This window comes from Leucoraja erinacea, chromosome 15, assembly GCF_028641065.1.
Source record: "Leucoraja erinacea ecotype New England chromosome 15, Leri_hhj_1, whole genome shotgun sequence".
Lineage (NCBI taxonomy): Eukaryota > Metazoa > Chordata > Chondrichthyes > Rajiformes > Rajidae > Leucoraja > Leucoraja erinaceus.
Window position 1 is genome coordinate 44,181,566 of NC_073391.1, and position 16,792 is coordinate 44,198,357.

Here is a 16,792-nt window from a genome sequence, read left to right on the forward strand (position 1 = left end):
CAAAGGTGACTGGACAGGGACCCGAGCAGGGATAACGGTGGAGCAGCAATGGCAGGCATTTCTGGGAATAATCCAAAAGATGCAGGATCATTTCATTCCAAAGACGAAGACAGATTCTAAGGGGAGTAAATGGCGAACGTGGCTGACAAGAGAGTCAATGGCAGTATAAAAATAAAAGATAAGATGTATAACTTAGCAAAGATGAGCGGAAAGCCAGAGGATTAGGACACGTTTAATGGTGAACGTAAGGTAAGTTAAAAGGCATGACGGGAGAAAGATGAAGCACGAAGGTAAGCCAGTCAAGTATGTGAAGGAGGATAGTAAAAGCCTATTTAAGTATTTGAAGAGGAAAAATTAATAAAGACAGATGTGGGGGGTCTTGAAGACAGAAACAGGTGAACTTATTATGGGGAACAAGGAAATGGCAGACGATTTGAACAGGCACTTTGCTTCTATCTTCACCAAGGAAGACACAACCAATCATAGTCAGGAAATTGTATTGGGTAGACTAATGGGACTTCTTCTTCTTGCGTATGGCGTGCACAGCCTAAAGTTGTACGACAACGTGTTCTATTTGATCTTACTTGATTGTGCACGTCAGGTTGATTGCATTCGTCGAAACAGGGCGGACCACGTGAAGGTTGTAATCTCCCACCCCACTAATGGCACTTAAGGCTGATAAATCCCCTGGGCCTGGTGGTCTGCATCCCAGGGTACTCAAGGAGGCGGTATTGGAATCGTGAACGCATTGTTGATCATTTTCCAATGTTTTACAGATTCTGGATCAGTTCCTGTGCATTGGAGTGTAGCTAATGTTAACCCACTTTTCAAGAAAGGAGGGAGAGAGAAAGCCGCGAATTATAGACCAGTTAGCCTGATATCAGTGGTGGGGAAGATGCTGGAATTGATGATCAAACATGTCATAGCGGCGCGTTTGGATTGCAATGAGTGGATCGGTCCAAGTCAGCATGGATTTACGAAAGGAAAGTCATGCTTGACAAACCTTCTGGAATTTTTTGAGGATGTTATAAGACAAATGGACAGCCAGTGGATGTAGTGTACCTGGACTTTCAGAAAGCCTTTGATAAGGTCCCTCACCGGAGACTAGTGGGCAAAATTAGATCACATGGTATGGGGATACGGTATTGACATGGATAGGGAATTGGTTGCGAGACAGGAAACAAAGAGTAGGGATTAACGGGTCCCTTTCAGAATGACAGGTATTGACTAGTGGGGTGCCGCAAGGCTCGGTGCTGGGACCGCAGCTATTTCTAATATACATTACTGATTTTGATGAAGGAATTAAAAGTAACATGAACAAATTTACAGATGACACAAAGCTGGGTGACAGTGTGATCTGTGAAGAGGATGCTATGAGGATGCAAGGTGTCTTGGACAAATGTAGTATAATGTGGATAAATGTGAGGTTATCCACTCTGGTGGCAAGAACGGGAAGGCAGATTATTATCTGAATGGTTACAAAAAGCGGAAGTACTACGAGGCCTGGGTGTCCTAATACATCAGTCGCTGAAAGCATGCAGGCAGAGCAGGCCGTGAAGAAAGCTAATGGCACGTTGGCCTTCATAACGCGAGGAGTTGAGCATAGGAGCAAAGAGGTCCTTCTGCAGATGTGCAGAGCCCCGGTGAGACCACACCTGGAGTATTGTGTGCAGTTTTGGTCTCCTAATTTGAGAAGGGCATTCTTAGTGTTAAGGGAGTGTAGCATGGGTTAACGAGGTTAATTCTCGGGATGGCGGGACTGCCATATGATGAAAGAATGGAGTGACTGGGCTTTTATTCACTGGAATTTAGAAGGAAGAGAGGGGATCTTATAGAAACATATACAATTATTAAGGGATTGGATACGCTAGATGCAGGAACCATGTTCCCGATGTTGGGGGAGTCCAGAACCAGGGGCCACGGGTTAAGAATAATGGGTAGATCATTTAGAACTGAGATTAGGAATAACCTTTTCACCCAGAGAGTTGTGAATTTGTGGAATTCTCTGCCTCAGAAGGCAGTGAATCGACCTCCTGTGCCTCTGCCTACTCCTGCACCCATTGTCTATGTATCTATGTAAACTCTAATGGTAATGTGTCTATTCTCACACGTGTTTGCTTATTTCTCCAAGTTATCAATGAAACTGCACAGCAAAGCGTTGCACTTTTAACAACATGATAAATCAGGCTCCTAAACGTCATTTGCTACAGAAGTGCAGGCAAAAGGTGATGAAGTAGAGAGGTTGCACATTCACCGTGTTGTTACGATGCACATTTCAATGGTGAAGTCCGATCCACTGGATGCCTTCGAAAGAGAGTTAGATAGTGATCTTAGAGCTAGCGGAATCAAGGGGTATGGGGAGAAGGCAGGAACGGGTTACTGATTGTGGATGATCAGCCTTGATCGCATTGAATGGCAGTGCTGGCTCGAAGGGCCGAATGGCCTACTCCTGCACCTATTGTCTATGTATCTAGGTCCCGACAGTGTTCCACGAGCAATATGCAATGAAAACAATATTTATATTTCTGCAGAATTGAACAAATAAGCCTTATCTAAAGATACATGTTTTCATTTGATTCAATTTTGTGTACATAATGGCACTGAGCGCCATTTTAAGAAATAAATGTAATTTAAAAATAAATATTATTTGACTGAAGGCAACACCTTGAAATCGTGTTACAATAAATGGTTTTAAGTTGGGGGGTAATACAGGTCTCAGTAGTCATATAATTATGTCAAGTTCCATTTTATGATGAAAATAACCGTGAAAACGACTGCCTTAATTTGTTTACTCAGATCCTTGTGACAAACATGTAATCTAATTGTATCATTGGAGTTACTATATAAATATGTCGTATCATTTAGAAGTCCGTTACATCATTAGTGGGCTGCTTGCCTGGTGCTTCCCGGGAAATGCACAACCCCGTCACCGGTCCCGTATTTGCAGTCTACTATCCGCTCTTCGCTGCTTTTGCAGTTCCAGGTCGGGCATAGATTTGTTGCAGAATAATTTAAAGGGGGGGGGTTTGACGCATTTAGTAGAGGCTAATGTTACTAGATGTGTCAGTTACGAATTGTATTATTACTAATTGTGTTTTCTTTCCTTCGCAGCTAATTTAGTGGCTATCGTGATCCTGTCTCGGGGAAAGTGCAACCTATCTAGATGCATTACTCAGTACCTGGTGTCCATGGCGGTAGCGGATCTCTTGGTCGTGATCACAGCGGTGATATTGAACAGAATCCGTGGTATTTATTTCCCGCTGAGTTTTCTGACTCAAACTCGGGGGTGCAGTGCTACCGCCGTCGTAACATATGCAGCCAGAGACAGCTCTGTCTGGTTAACTGTCGCTTTTACCTTTGACCGATACCTTGCCATTTGTTGCCCGAAACTCAAAAGAAAATATTGCAACGAACGAACAGCGGCCGTGGTTATAGGTACAGTTTGTGCCTTGAGTTCTGTGAGAAACCTTCCCTGTTATTTTATGTACGAACCATTGTACGTGGTAAATAATGTTTCGTGGTTTTGCAGCATAAGGCCAGTGTTCTACACGTCAGTTGGTTGGGCAGCATTCGACTGGCTGGACCGGATTTTGACTCCATGTGTACCCTTCGTTCTGATCTTGCTACTCAACGCTCTGACGGTCAGGTACATTCTAGCCGCCAACAGAGCTCGGCGGAGACTCCAAGTGGGCAACAAAGGAGAGAATCAGAATGACCCAGAAATAGAGAATCGAAGGAAGTCCATTGTTTTGCTGCTGTCGATATCGGGGACTTTTATCCTGTTGTGGCTGACGTATGTAATAAATTTGCTGTATGTGCGGGTTACAAAGAGTAGCTATTTTGCAGGATCCGATTTTAGTGATCCTCGCTTCATTTTGCAGGAAAGCGGGTACATGCTCCAACTATGGAGCTGTTGCACTAACACCTGCATTTACGCAGGGACCCAGAGAAAATTCAGAGAGGAGCTAAAGAAAGCGGCTAAATATCCCCTCCACTTAATTTGGAAGATCTTGCACAACTGAAATAGACAATAGATAATAGACAATAGGTGCAGAAGTAGATCATTCGGCCCTTCGAGCCAGCACCGCCATTCAATGTGATCATGGCTGATCAGCCCCAATCAGTACCCCCCGTACCTGCCTTCTCCCCATATCCCCTGACTCCGCTCTTTTTAAGAGCCCTATCTAGCTCTCTATTGAAAGCATCCAGAGAACCTGCCTCCACCACCCTCTGAGGCCGAGAATTCCACAGACTCACCACTCTCTGTGAGAAAAAATGTTTCCTCGTATTCGTTCTAAATGGCTTACTCCTTATTCTTCAATTGTGGCCCCTGGTTCTGGACTCCCCCAACATCGGGAACATGTTTCTTGCCTCTAACGTGTCCAAACCCTTAACAATCTTATATGTTTCAATGAGATCCCATCTCATCCTTCTAAACTCCAGATTGTACAAGCCCAGCTGCTCCATTCCTTCAGCACATGACAGTCCCGCCATCCCGGGAATTGACCTTGTATTGTTGAAATTGCAGGGTGTGGGCGCAAATCTTTTCATGTCGTGCCTTTTCCCCGCGCCTATCCCGTCGCATATGACAATAAACCCCCTTGACTTCACTTGACATGGCATGTCTTTCCGCCTGCACCTCGGTTTTATTTATTCCTCAAATACAATGCCACATACTGCGCCTTGCGGATACGCTATTTATCCAAACTCGAAGCATTAAAATCGGTAAAATGCGATCATAATTTTATTATTTAAGAACGGGTTTCCAATCAATTGTTGGAAGTTGCTACAAGGTGCTCTGCAGATGAGCTGCTGTTAAAGCAAAACTTGAGTAAAGCGTTTCACGTTGATTTCGATAATTATAGACCTTGTGATATATAACATTTGGGCTCATCGCCGTTGATGAGTGATTAGTCTCTGTTCATGAGCGATACATTTAATTGTTATTTGCGTCGGCGTTTGAAAAACAATAAATTTAGATTAATATTATAGCTCACGATACGACGCCTGTGAACCATTACAGCTCCATCGATACTTTAAATAAAACGGGGAGATTGTAAAAGTGGAAGAACACTCAAGGTAAATTGGAGAATAACTAACTATGATGTCTAGTTGGACTATCAGAAATTATTTCATATCTTTAAACCCAAGACCTATCAGCAAATAAACAAAGGGTTGGAATTAAAGGCAAAATTATGTCACATGTTGGGTGGCAGGAATCAAAGAGTCGATTCAAAGATATATATTTGTATTGATATGTAGTTGCAATCGCTGTTGCGTAAACATGTGTACTCTGTTGGTACCGTTCTTCTTACAGTGATAACTTTGTTGAAATCGTATAACCACTTTGCAGGCAGCACGATACTTGGAAGCGCGCAAAGCCGCGTATGAATCATGAGCGGAACAGAGAGATTTACTAAAAATCATATGGCGTATGTTTTAAATTCTTCCTATCACGGGCTATTCATGCTGCATTCCTCGTCTTATCAATTCGAACGAAATCTGTGAAAGAGAAAAGGGACATAATCAACCGTTGAACCGACTGCTTCGATGCAAGGAAATAAAGCACAATCTTGGAGTAAATCAGGCAACAGGGAGGATGCGACGATTCCCAGTACAATTCGCGACTTTAATATAATTGCGGATATTATTTGACCGAACAGTGCAGGGGATGTAGGGATGGGGTGGGGGTGGTGCTAGAATTTTGAAGTGTGCTGATGGGATGTATGATGTATAATGCTACACAGTAATACTTCAATAAAAGTTTGGACATTTATGATAAGTTCTACAACATAGTGTAAAATCCCCATTTGATTTGAGAAGTTTAGAACTTGGCATAATGCATACATATATATCTTCTCAGTGGATTGTCGCCTTGTCGACGTGGAGAAGCTTGTGTGGTCCTGTGATCGTGAGAGCGATGCCGTCTGGAGCAAAGCTCCTGGTAGGGTCACCCATGGCGGTAAGGTCGAGGGGGAGGTCTCTGACAAAGAGCAATCCAACCAAGACTTCAACGGTGGAACAGGCGGAGGATAATGGGTGACCTTAGCGGAGCGCCACAACGACTGGGAAGGCGGATGAAGGCTGCAGCAGGAAAGGGTCTCCGGTCGTCTTGGATTCCATGCCACTGGATCCTGACCCAGATCTGTCAAGGTGGCTGTCTGTGCACCAATCTCCCCACGTTAAACACAGTCACGCACTGACGACCTCCACGAGAGGACAGTCATACACATGTCGAGTGACCGCCGATAATATATTATGTATGTGTGGGTGTGTGTGTAAGAGAGAGAGAGAGAGAGGGAGAGGGAGAGTAGCAGAGATAATCGAAGCATGATATGTGCATTCGGACAGTCAATCCCGTTCCATCCTTCAATAACATCATGGCCAATTATATCGGGCAGCACAGTGTCGCAGCTGCTGGGATTATTGCTTCGTGATGCCGGAGACCAGAGACCCGGGTTTAATCCTAACATCCGAGGTCCCCTGTGTGGAGTGACCACTTTGTATTCCGGTTTGTGCCTTTCCATGCTTTGGTAGTTTGTCCGTATGTGTGCCGGTGAAAGAATTGGAGCTCTCACTTTCCGGGGTGTGGGGGGGGGGGGGGGGGGGGGGGGGGGGGGGGGTGGGGGGGGGGGGTCGGTGCAGACACAGTGCTGTACCCCCCTGTGGCTCATTGACTATCCCAATTCAATACCCCGCACTTGCTTTTTACATAAGACCCTAAGGCAAAGGAGCACAATTATGGCGAATCAGCCCATCGTCCACTCTACCATTCAATCATGGCTAATCTATTTTTACCCTTTCAACCTCCTTATCATGTCTTCTCCTCTGGGATATTTGACGCCCATCCTAATCAAGAACCTATCGACGTCCTGGGCTTCACAGCTAACGGTGTCAGTGACTTGTACAGATTCAACACCGTCTAGCTAAAGAAATCCCTCCTCATACCCGTTCTGAAGGTACACGTTTTTATGTTTAGGCTCTGCTCCCTGGTACTAGACTTCCCCCACTGCTAGAAGCGTCCACTCTACGTATTTAATTATTCGATACGTTTAAATGAGATCCTCCCTTATCCTTCTCAATGCCAGCGAATTCCGGCATGAAACGCTCCTCATATATTTAGCATCCTCCTCATACATGACATCATCCCGGGATCATTCTCGAAAACGACCTCTGGATCCTCTCCAAAACCAACACAGTGTTCCCCAAATAGACAAAACAATGGAAAACAAAGCTCTAAATATGCCCATGATGCCACCGTCACAAAAGTAGTTATCACAAATATACTAGAAGTTTCTTTCACCACTCAGAATTCAGTTTAGTTTAGTTATAAAGCATTGAAACGCTTAGAAACTCTTCGTTGTCAAGGGTTGTGGGGAGAAGGCAGGAAAATTGCTTGTTTTTGAGCCTATCAGGGAGAAGGCACCTCTGGATTAGTGTTATGCAATGAACCGGATTTGATAAAGGAACTTGAGTTTAAGGAGCCATTAGGAGGTGGTGACCATAATACGGTCAAGTTTAATCGCCAATTGGAGAGGGAGACGGGTAAATTGAAGGTGTCGGTGTTACAGTTGAGTAAAAGGGACTGTGCATCCATGAGGGAGGAGCTGACCAAAGTTGACTGGAAAGATACCCTCGCAGGGATGACAGTGGAACAACAATGGCAAGTGTTTCTGGGAATAATACAGAAGGTGCAGGATCAGATCATTCCAAAGAGGAAGAAAGATTCCAAGGGGAGTAAGGGGCGACTGTGGCTGACAAGGGACGTCCGAGACCGTATAAATATAAAAGAGACGAAGTACCACGTAGCAAAGATGAGCGGGATGCAAGATGGTTGGGTAATAGAAACATAGAAACATAGAAATTAGGTGCAGGAGTAGGCCATTCGGCCCTTCGATCCTGCACCGCCATTCAATATGATCATGGCTGATCATCCAACTCAGTATCCCGTACCTGCCTTCTCTCCATACCCCCTGATCCCCATAGCCACAAGGGCCACATCTAACTCCCTCTTAAATATAGCCAATGAACTGGCCTCAACTACCCACTGTGGCAGAGAGTTTCAGAGATTCACCACCCTCTGTGTGAAAAAAAATTCTTCTCATCTCGGTTTTAAAGGATTTCCCCCTTATCCTTAAGCTCCGACCCCTTGTCCTGGACTTCCCTAACATCGGGAACAATCTTCCTGCATCTAGCCTGTCCAACCCCTTAAGAATTTTGTAAGTTTCTATAAGATCCCCTCTCAATCTCCTAAATTCTAGAGAGTATAATGTAATGTTTAAAGAGCAACAGATGATAACTAAAAAGGCAATACGGGGAGAAAATATGAGGTACGAAGGTAAGTTAGTCAAGAATATAAAGCAGGATTGTAAAAGCTTCTTTAGGTATGTGAAGAGGCAAAAAGTAGTTATGACCAAAGTTGAAGACTGAAAAAGGTGAATTTATTATGGGGAACAAGGAGATGGCAGATGAGTTGAACAGGTACTTGGATCTGTCTTCACTAGGAGGGCACAAACAATCTTCCTGATGTACTAGTGGCCAGAGGATCTGGGGTGACGGAGGAACTGAAGCAAATCCATATTACGCAGGAAATGGTGTTGGGCAGACTGATGGGACTGAAGGCTAATAAATCCCAAGGGCCTGGTGGTCTGCATCCCATGGTACTTAAGGAGATGGCTCCAGGACGCACTGGTGATCATTTTCCAATGTTCCACAGATTCAGGATCAGTTCCTGGGGATTGGTGGGTAGCTAATATTATCCCACATTTAAAGAAAGGCGGGAGAGAGAAAACAGGGAATTATATACCAGCTAGCCTGAAATCGGTGGTGGGGAAGATGCTGGAGTCAATTGTAAAATATGAAATAGCGGCACATCAGTAACAGGATCCGTCCGAGTTAGCATGGATTTACGAAGGGGAAATGATGCTTGACTAATGTTCTGGAATTTTTTGAGGATGTAACTAGGAAAATGGGCAACGGTTAGCCAGTGCATGTAGTGTACCTGGACTTTCAGATAGCATTTGATAAGGTCCCACATAGGAGATTAGTGGTCAAAATTAGGGCACATGGTATTGGGGGAAGAATACTGACATGGATAGAAAATTGGTTGGCAGGCAGGAAACAAAGAGTATGGATTAATGGGTCCCTTTCATAATGACAGGCAGTGACTAGTGGGGTACCGCAAGGCTCGGTGCTGGGACCGCAGCTATTTACAAAATACTCAATGATTTAGATGGATTCGAAGTGACATTAGCAAATGTGTGGATGGCACAATGCTGGGCGGCAGTGTGAACTGTGAGGAGGATACTATGAAAATACAGGGTGACTTGGACAGATTGGGCGAGTGGGCAGATACATGGCAGATGCATTTAAATGTGGATGCATATGAGGTTATCCACTTTGGTAGCAAAAACAGGAAGGCAGATTATTATCTAAATGGTGTCAAGTTGGGAAAGGGGGAAGTACAACGGGATCTGGGTGTCCTTGTTCATAAGTCAATGAAAGTAAGCATGCAGGTACAGAAGGCAGTGAAGAAAGCGAATGGCATGTTAGCATTCATAACGAGAGTATAGGGGCAAGGAGGTCCTTCTGCAGTTGTATAGGGCGCTAGTGAGACCACACCTGGTGTATTGCGTGTAGTTTTGGTCTCATAATTTGAGGAAGGACATTCGTGCTGTTAAGGGAGTGCAGCGTAGGTTTACAAGGTTAATTCCCGAGATGGCGGGACTGTCAAATGCTGAGAGAATGGAGCGGCTGGGCTTGTAAACTCTGGAGTTTAGAAGGATGAGAGGGAATCTTATTGAAACATATAAGATTATTAAGGGTTTGGCCACACTAGAGGCAGGATATGTTCCCGATATTGTGGGGGTCCAGAACGAGGGGCCACAGTTTAAGAATAAGGGGTAAGCCATTTCGAACGGAGACGAGGAAACACTTTTTTTCACAGAGAGTTGTGAGTCTGTGGAATTCTCTGCCTCAGAGGGCGGTGTGGGCCAGTTCTCTGGATACTTTCAAGCGAGAGCTAGATAGGTCTCTTAAAGATAGGAGAGTCAGGGGATATGGGGAAAAGGCAGGAACGGGGTACTGATTGGGGATGATCAGCCATGATCACATAGCATGGCGGTTCTGGCTCGAATGGCCAAATGGCCTACTCCTGCACCTTTTTTGTCTATTGTCTCCGCTTTTCCCCCTTATGACTTTTTAAATATTTTGGGATTGTCCTTAATGCTACCCGCCAGAGCTATCACCTGGGCCATTTTTGCCCTTCTGATTTCCTTCTCCAGGGATGCACTTGATCCCAGCTGCCTATAAATCAGGGAAGGTAGTGCATCCGTGGATAACAAGGGAAATCAGGGATCAGGGTGGGGGTGAATCACTCGGTGTGGGTGTCCGGGGTAAATCACCCGGGTGTGTGTGGGTCGGGGTTCGGGGGGGGGGGGGGGGGTTCCCCCTGGTGCGGGGGTTGGGGTCCGATGCCGGTGCATCGCGGTCAGTGACTCTGAGAGTGACCAGCTTGTCCCACACCTCTGCTCCACCCGGCGCTGCCGCCACACAACCAGTCACAGGGCGGCCGCACGGGCAGACGAGACGGAGGGCGGCCGTGGCCGTGGGAGAGTGGGGGCTGTCCCGAGGGATGCGCTCCTTGGCCGTTTACAACTTGGTGCTCGGGTTCAGAGTACCAAGTCACCTATGGCTTTTGTGTGAAATGACACCCTCCCTCACGTCTCCACCGGCCAGTGATGTGATGGACGCGGGGGTCTGGACCAATCGCTGACAAGTCCCGACCCCCGGCGATGTCACGTCCGTTATTTGAATTTTCTATTCGGTTAATTGGCTTGTAAGCGCGCTGCTTTTCGGTTAGTTGGCGTTTTGGCAGAGTAGCCATTCGGTGAGTTTGCTTGTAGGCGGCGCAGTCTTTCGGTTATTTGGGCTTTAGGCGTCCCGCCCTTTCGGTTAGTTTGCATTTAAGCGCCCCGCCCTATCGGTTAGTTGGCGTTTCGGCTTCCCACCTTTCGGTTATTTGGCGTTCTGGCTTCGTTTCCGTTCGGTTATTTGGGTTCCACTTCTTTGCTTCGGCTTCTCGCTCTTCGACCACCTGGGACAACGCCAACTGCGGGGGATGTGTAGTACATTGCATAGACCAGACCTCGGGGTGGAACGTGCATTTTATGTTAAACTGACGAGCAAGGATTAGTTTACCTTACCAAAACCCCGTAACATTTGCTTATTATAGTTGGATATGTTTTTCCAGAGACATAAGCATCACGACCATTGTTACTTATAGCCACTGAACAAACATGTTTATTGAAATCCCCATTTACACGAGGTCAAGTACTGAAATAAACAACCTGATGCGATGCTTCTCACATTTCTTTGTGAACCTGGTAGAATGCAGGTCGCAACGTGAAACGAAAAGTCATGTCATACAAGGCAGAAATTATCCAAATCGCAACCAATGTTTGGTTGTAAGGTGGCAGGGGTAAAGCTTAAAGTGGGTGTTCGCAGCACGCTTTTCCAATAGCGAGCGGTATGTGGCTGGGCCGCACTCCCTGGGTTGTGGTGGAAGCAGTAACGATAGTGGCGTTTGAGGCATTTAGATAGGCACAAATATGCAGGGAATGGAGGCAAACGGATGTCCTACAGGCCGAAGGGATTAGTTTAGGTGGGCAACGTGTTCGACATTGGCCGAAGGTCCTGTTTCTGTGCTGTTCTGTGTTGTGTGCTAACCTTTTGACCGCCCTCTGAAACAACCAATAATATTAACGAACAATGAAACCCATAGATACAAGCGGGTGTGGAAAAGATGTTTCCAGCAGTGGGGTAAACTCGGTCCAGAACGACAACCTCAGAATTAATAGACGTACCTTCAGAATGGAGGTGACGTGAGATGAGAGGCAATTCCTTTAGCCAAAGGGTGGGGAATCTGTGGAATTAATTTGCTCAGACGGCTTTGGAAGCTGTCAACTGATATTTTTTAAAGCAGAGATTTATATATTATTGGGGCGCCATTTGTTACCGGGAGAAGGCAGAATAATAGAAATGAGAGGGTAAAATAGATCACCCATGACCGAATTGCGGAGGACCTAATGGACACAATATTGCAATTTTGCACGTGTCTTATTTCCCTAAAGTCGTAAAAAGCTTTTTTTGCGAATTCCTACGTTCATCCCATGATATATAATACATCTAATCTATTCCATCTCGTTTCCTCATAATTGTATTTTCTTCAGTTTAAATCTTCATCTATCCAATGAAGCCATTGGTAGTTTATTCAAACATTTTGTTTAGTTAACGCTGTGTAGGCGTGGCTGCACGTCTGTAAGCATATTTCTATTTTCTCTCGGTGTGGTAACCGGAACTGCAAACTGCGCCAAAGCTGTGTGCGAACAAATGGCTATGCATTTGCATAGAAAACATAGAAAATAAGTGCTTTAGGCCATTCGCCCCTTCGAGCCAGCACCGCCTGTCCATTCCCTCCTCAATGTCGCCTGACCCGTCGCGTTCCTCCAGCACTGTGTTTGTTCAGTATTCCAGCATCTATATTTGCTTGCGTCTCCTCTATTCGTATTTTATGATTTTTATTAATTTAGCCATTAGGTTGAACCGACCGCACCGCACCGCATCGCGGTTTTTAACTGTTCCCGAAATTTGCTCTGAGTCACTGCATAAATAAACGTGTTTGTGCAGCAACTCAACAGTTGCAGCATGTTGGCAGTTTCGATGAAAATAAATTTGGGATCACTGTATCCGGTGATTTCGTACTCGTGGGTAAATCTCTCATATAGGAACTGTACAAAATACGTCATCCACAACAGTATAAATGTGCCGGAGACGGCGAAGAGTAAAACGATGGATTTCCGCCGGCACTCCATCTCTAGGTCACTCTGATTAGTCCCCTTTCTTTGAACCTGGAGTCTCCGACGTGCTCGACTCGCTTCTAAAATGTGTCTGACAGTGAGAGCATTGAGCAAAAGAATCAAAAGGAACGGGAGACAAGGGGTTAAAAGGTGGTCGAACCAATCGTAGGCAGTCCACAGTGGAGAGGTAAAACGGGCATCCTTCAGCTTGCAATACCAGGGCACATTGTTAACGATATAGATGGGCTGATGAATGAAGTACCAAGGGATGTTGATGAAAAATCCAAGTCCACAGACCGTTCCTATCACCACAGCTGCCGTCCTGTCTGTGCAATATTTCGCTTTCAGTTTCAGGCAACATATAACCACAAAACGATCAAAGGTGAAAGCTACGGTTAGCCAAACGGAACTGACTCGCGCTGCATAGGTTAGTGCGATGATGACACTACATACTGGGGTGATGGAGAGGAAACTGCCTGGGAAATAAATGCCGCAGATGCGGTTGATGATGACGGCGGTAACGATGAGTAGAAGATCCGTGACAGCCATGGAGACCAAGTAGCGAGTGATACATCTGGACAGGCCACAATTTCCTCGGGACAGGATCACAATCGCCACTAAATTAGCTTAAAAAGATAGACAGGCATGAAATATAAAGCAATCAACGTCCAAAACACAACATATAGACCGGCATTATGTAACTTTGACATATGTAATTTTGTATGCAGTGAAACAATAATACAAAGTGAGATCGGCGACTGAACATAGAAACATAGAAAATAGGTGCAGGAGGAGACCACTGTGGAACTCTCTGCCAGAGAAGGTAGTTGAGGCCAGTTCATTGGCTATATTGAAGAGGGAGTTAGATGTGGCCCTTGTGACTAAAGGGATCAGGGGGTATGGAGAGAAGGCAGGTACAGGATACTGAGTTGGATGATCAGCCATGATGATATTGAATGGCGGTGCAGGCTCGAAGGGCCGAATGGCTTACTCCTGCACCTATTTTCTAAGTTTCTATGTTTCTATTCGGCCCTTTGAGCCAACACCGCCATTCATTGTGATCATGGCTGATCGTCCCCAATCAATAACCCGGTCCTGCCTTCTCCCCATATCCCTTGATTCCACTAACCCCAAGAGCTCTATCCAACTCTCTCTTAAATCCATCCAGTGACTTGGCCTCCACTGCCCTCTGTGGCAAGGAATTCCACAAATTCACAACTTCCTCACCTCAGTCTTAAATGGCTTCCCCTTTATTCTAAGACTGGCCCCCTGGTTCCGGACTCGCCCAACATTGGGAGCGCGGGTGCATGCTCACAATATAATTAATGATAAAAACGATCCTCTTGATCATTCGCATCTGCGTTTGATCATAAAATTGATCAAAAAACAACGTTTCATCGTAAAAATAACGTACTTTACTCTTGTGACATTTCCATGCACTTTCAATTCCCTCCTTCGTGAATATCCAGAATGTTATCAACATCTGCATTAAACGATCACGATGGCCGAGCCTCTAGTTTGTGTGTTAGAGACACAGAGTGGAAACAACCCCTTCTGCTCACCGAGTCCGCACCGGCCAGTGATTCCCGCAAGTTAACACTTTCCTGCACACACTAGGTACAATTTATACATACACCTTTACATAATACATAATTAACGACATCTTTGGGGTGTGTGACGAAACAGAAGATCTCGGAGAAAACCCACGCGGTCACGGGGAGAACGTACGAACTCCGTATAGACAGCACCCGTGGTGGGCGCTCGATTGTTCACTGTAGTCCAAACACCATGATTTCTTTGTTTAACTCTGAAGAAGGGTTTCGGCCCGAAACGTTGCCTATTTCCTTCGCTCCATAGATGCTGCTGCACCCGCTGAGTTTCTCCAGCTTTTTTGTGTAACCATGATTTCTTTTTTTGCGCATTGCAGTCCCGGAGGTTTTTGTCAGTCTCCCAACCTGCTTCCACTACCTGCAACCTCCGGCAACCACCTGCAACCTCCGGGAACCGCACGGAAACCTTGGGTGGGGCGCAAAGTCTCCAGAGGTTTCCGTTCAGATTTCCAAAGTAGGACAGGGGCATTTAGATAGCCTTACCAGTATATGGAAGGTTTCGTGTTAGAATTCTCGGTCAGAGAAAGAACGTATTATGTTGAACCTTGTAAGAAATGCGTTCTCTTCTCAGCTACAGACAACACAGACCTAGTCTGTTGAACCTTTCCTCACATGACGTACGGTAAACCTGTGGCCTCTTTACTGCACCCCATCCAAGGCAGGTACTACTTTATTAGGTGGGGACTTCTATAGGCACATTACGCCAGCTGCGATGTCATCAAGCCACTATATAATTCAGCAAGACCTCACTGCTCTTGAACTCAAACCCTGTGGAAACAAATGCTAATGTACCCGTTATCTTTCCAGTTACTTGCCAGGTCTACAATATGACATGTACCAGGCCAACGAGGTCCACTTGAACAGAAATATTACTTCGTTTTTAAAAAACCCAACAGGTTTTTATTAAATATAAAGAGAAGTTATTTGCGATTAATTGGATGGGGATGATGAATTTCCCAATATATTGCATTATTGATTCATTTGTCTTTGTTTTGTAGGCCGTTTTAATATGAAGACACTGTGCATGGCAGCCTTCCATCACAAATATACCACTCGCATTATCTGGAGATTGCGAGTTATAGCCTGCAAGTTAAAGTTCTGAGTCACTTTTCACCAATAGGCAATAATTCAACATCGTAATCCATCGCAAGGAATTCGGCGCTTGTTCCTGCTGCCGGCGGGTCGGTTAGAAACACAGGAATCATTACCAGGTTGAAGATTGTCCTTAAGTTCATCATGGATGTTTATTGCGATTTCACTTATTCCTACTTTTTAGCAGAAAGTGTACCTAATATTACCGAGCATTTTTACTAATACATGCAAGCGCATTGGGCATTCTCCTCGGTGTTCAATAGACGAAATCGCCATCATCAAGGAAAATCGCTGCGGTTTTCCTCCAAGGCGGCTAAGTCTGAAGCGGTCGCAGTATATTAGATGACGTTTCTCCAGAATATCTGATCAAGACAATATATAGTTAGGTAATGAAAAATGACTATTGCACCTTACCTGGGACAGCGACAACTGCGAGGGATGTGTAGTAAATAGCATAGACCAGACCACGTGGTGGAGCGTGCATGTTCTGTGAAACCAACGGGCAGGCATTAGTTATCTTACCAACAAACTGTGCAACATTTGCTTATTATAGCTGGAGATATATCTCCAGAGTCATAAGCATCAACACGCCTATTACTTACAGCCACTGAACAAACATGTTTATCGAAATCCCCATCTACATGTCAAGTAATTAAATACACAAGGCCATTAGCCGATTTTCACATTTCTTTGTTAAACTGGTAACATGAATGTCACAAAGTGAAATGAAAAATTATGTCCTACAAGGAAGAAATTATCGCAATCTCAACCAATAATAGTTGTAAGGTGGTAGGGATGGAGCTTAAAGGGGATGTGCGGAACATGTTTTTGTGACAGTGAATGGTGGGTAACTGGGACACACTACCAGGGCTGCTGGTGGGAGTCGAAACGATTCTGCCATTTAAGATAGACACAAAATCTTGGAATAACTGAGCGGGTCAGACAGCAACTCTGGAGAGAAGGAACGGGTGACGGTTCGGCTCGACTCGAGACCCTTCTTCAGACTGACATTTAAGAGGCATTTAGATGGGTATATCAATAAGCAGTGAATAGAAACATAGAAACATGGAAATTAGGTGCAGGAGTAAGCTATTCGGCCCTTCGAGCCTGCACCGTCATTCAATATGATCATGGCTGATCATCCAACTCAGTACCTGCCTTCTCCGCATACCCCCTGACCCCCTTAGCCACAAGGGCCACATCTAACTCCCTCTTAAATATAGCCAATGAATT

The 16,792-nt window shown here is 45.2% G+C and overlaps 2 protein-coding genes across 2 annotated transcripts; one reads left to right on the forward strand and one right to left on the reverse strand.

Annotated features, from left to right (window-relative positions):
* Nucleotides 1-277: 277 nt before the first annotated feature.
* On the forward strand, nt 278-4,022 carry LOC129703857 (probable G-protein coupled receptor 139). The gene is made up of 2 exons (XM_055646534.1): nt 278-290; nt 3,112-4,022. The coding sequence occupies exons 1-2, from the start codon at nt 278-280 to the stop codon at nt 4,020-4,022; spliced, it is 924 nt and encodes a 307-aa protein (XP_055502509.1).
* An 8,571-nt stretch (nt 4,023-12,593) lies between these two features.
* LOC129703859 (probable G-protein coupled receptor 139) lies at nt 12,594-13,406 on the reverse strand. The gene has a single exon (XM_055646535.1). It carries the CDS (start codon nt 13,404-13,406, stop codon nt 12,594-12,596), a length of 813 nt encoding a protein of 270 aa, XP_055502510.1.
* Nucleotides 13,407-16,792: the final 3,386 nt, after the last annotated feature.

Coding starts and splice junctions, on each gene's coding strand:
- LOC129703859 (XM_055646535.1), bottom strand. CDS start 13,406: ATGGCTGTCACGGATCTTCTACTCATCGTTACCGCCGTCATCATCAAC.